The sequence below is a fragment of the Phaethon lepturus genome, unplaced genomic scaffold, assembly GCF_000687285.1.
Source record: "Phaethon lepturus isolate BGI_N335 unplaced genomic scaffold, ASM68728v1 scaffold35930, whole genome shotgun sequence".
NCBI classification, from domain to species: Eukaryota; Metazoa; Chordata; class Aves; order Phaethontiformes; family Phaethontidae; genus Phaethon; species Phaethon lepturus.
In genome coordinates, this window is record NW_010514641.1 from 1355 (window position 1) to 2548 (window position 1194).

At 66.6% G+C, this 1194-nt stretch overlaps 1 protein-coding gene across 1 annotated transcript; it reads left to right on the forward strand.

The window, feature by feature from the left end:
- Positions 1 to 6: 6 nt before the first annotated feature.
- On the forward strand, positions 7 to 1189 carry SLA2 (Src-like-adaptor 2; the record flags this gene model as incomplete). The annotated part of the gene is made up of 4 exons (XM_010293595.1): positions 7 to 71; positions 210 to 296; positions 589 to 692; positions 1119 to 1189. Coding segments are annotated over exons 1-4 (291 nt in total), but the record flags the coding sequence as incomplete, so codon positions are not given.
- Between the last annotated feature and the right edge of the window lie 5 nt (positions 1190 to 1194).

Genomic DNA, 1194 nt, shown 5'->3' on the forward strand with positions numbered 1-1194 from the left:
TGTGACTTCCCCTGCGGCGCAGGGGCGGCCGCCGTCCTGAGGATGGGAGAGCAGCTCCGCGTCCTTGCTGAGTAAGTCCCAGCACCAAGCGAGCACTCCTGACCAGCGTGCAGCCTGTGGGGCCATGATGGTGGCACCCAACCTGGGGGTCCGCTCCCTGTGCACAGCCGCCTCGGCCCTTCAGGATGGCTCATCCCCCTTCCCCTCAGGGATGGGGAGTGGTGGCTGGTGGCATCTGAGGTGTCCGGCAAGGAGTGCCACATCCCCAGCAGCTGCGTGGCCAAGGTCAGGCACAGGTAAATGCTGGGATGGGCCCCAGGGGACATGGCCCCACTGCAGAGAGCCTGGGCAACCCCAACGCCAAACCCCGGCCAGCAAGCCGGGGGTGCAGCATGTCCTGCCCCATTTCTCTCCCTGGGCTGTGGAGGGGCATAGGGAGGTGTCACGGCGTGCCAGGGTGTCCCCAGGACATGCACTGCTGCACCCCAAGCTGTCCCCGCCAGCCCAGCCAGGGCAGGACAGGCCCTGGGGTGCTGGGTGTCCCCATGCAGCCGAGAGAGGCTCAGCCAGCGCCCACTGCCCGCGCAGGTGGCTCTATGAGGGCGTCAGCCGGCAGAAGGCGGAGGAGCTGCTACTCTGGCCAGGCAACCGCAGCGGGTCCTTCCTGATACGGGAGAGCCAAACCAGGCAAGGTGAGAGCCCTCAGGCCCTGCCTCCTGTACCCCTTCGCAGCTGTCCCCACTGGGGTGCCAAGTGGGGCCCTAGTGGGGCTGATCTTCACACGGCAGTTTCCTGGCTCCCCGCTTCGTGCTGAGCCTCTGCCACGGGGCCTCAAAAGCAAAAACCACCAGCAGGCTTCCTGCAGCTTTTGGTTAAGCAGAGAAGTGAAATGGCTCAGCCTCTGTTAACAAAATGGGGCCCTCATCACGAGGAGGTGCTGAGGGGACCCCGCAAGGAGATCCTGCCCCATGCACGCGGCCCCGTGGCGAGAAGGGTGCTGTTGGCCGCCCCCCAGGGCAATAAAAGCCCCTGTGTGGGAGAGCGCTGGGCAGTGGGGCTGAGCGGGGTGGCTGCTGGTGGCAGTCTGGCCACGCGTCCCTTACCCCGCGTCCTGGCAGGCTGCTACTCGCTGTCGGTGCGCTGCGGCGAGCGCGCCAGCTGGGACTCGGTGACACACTACCGCATCCACCGCCT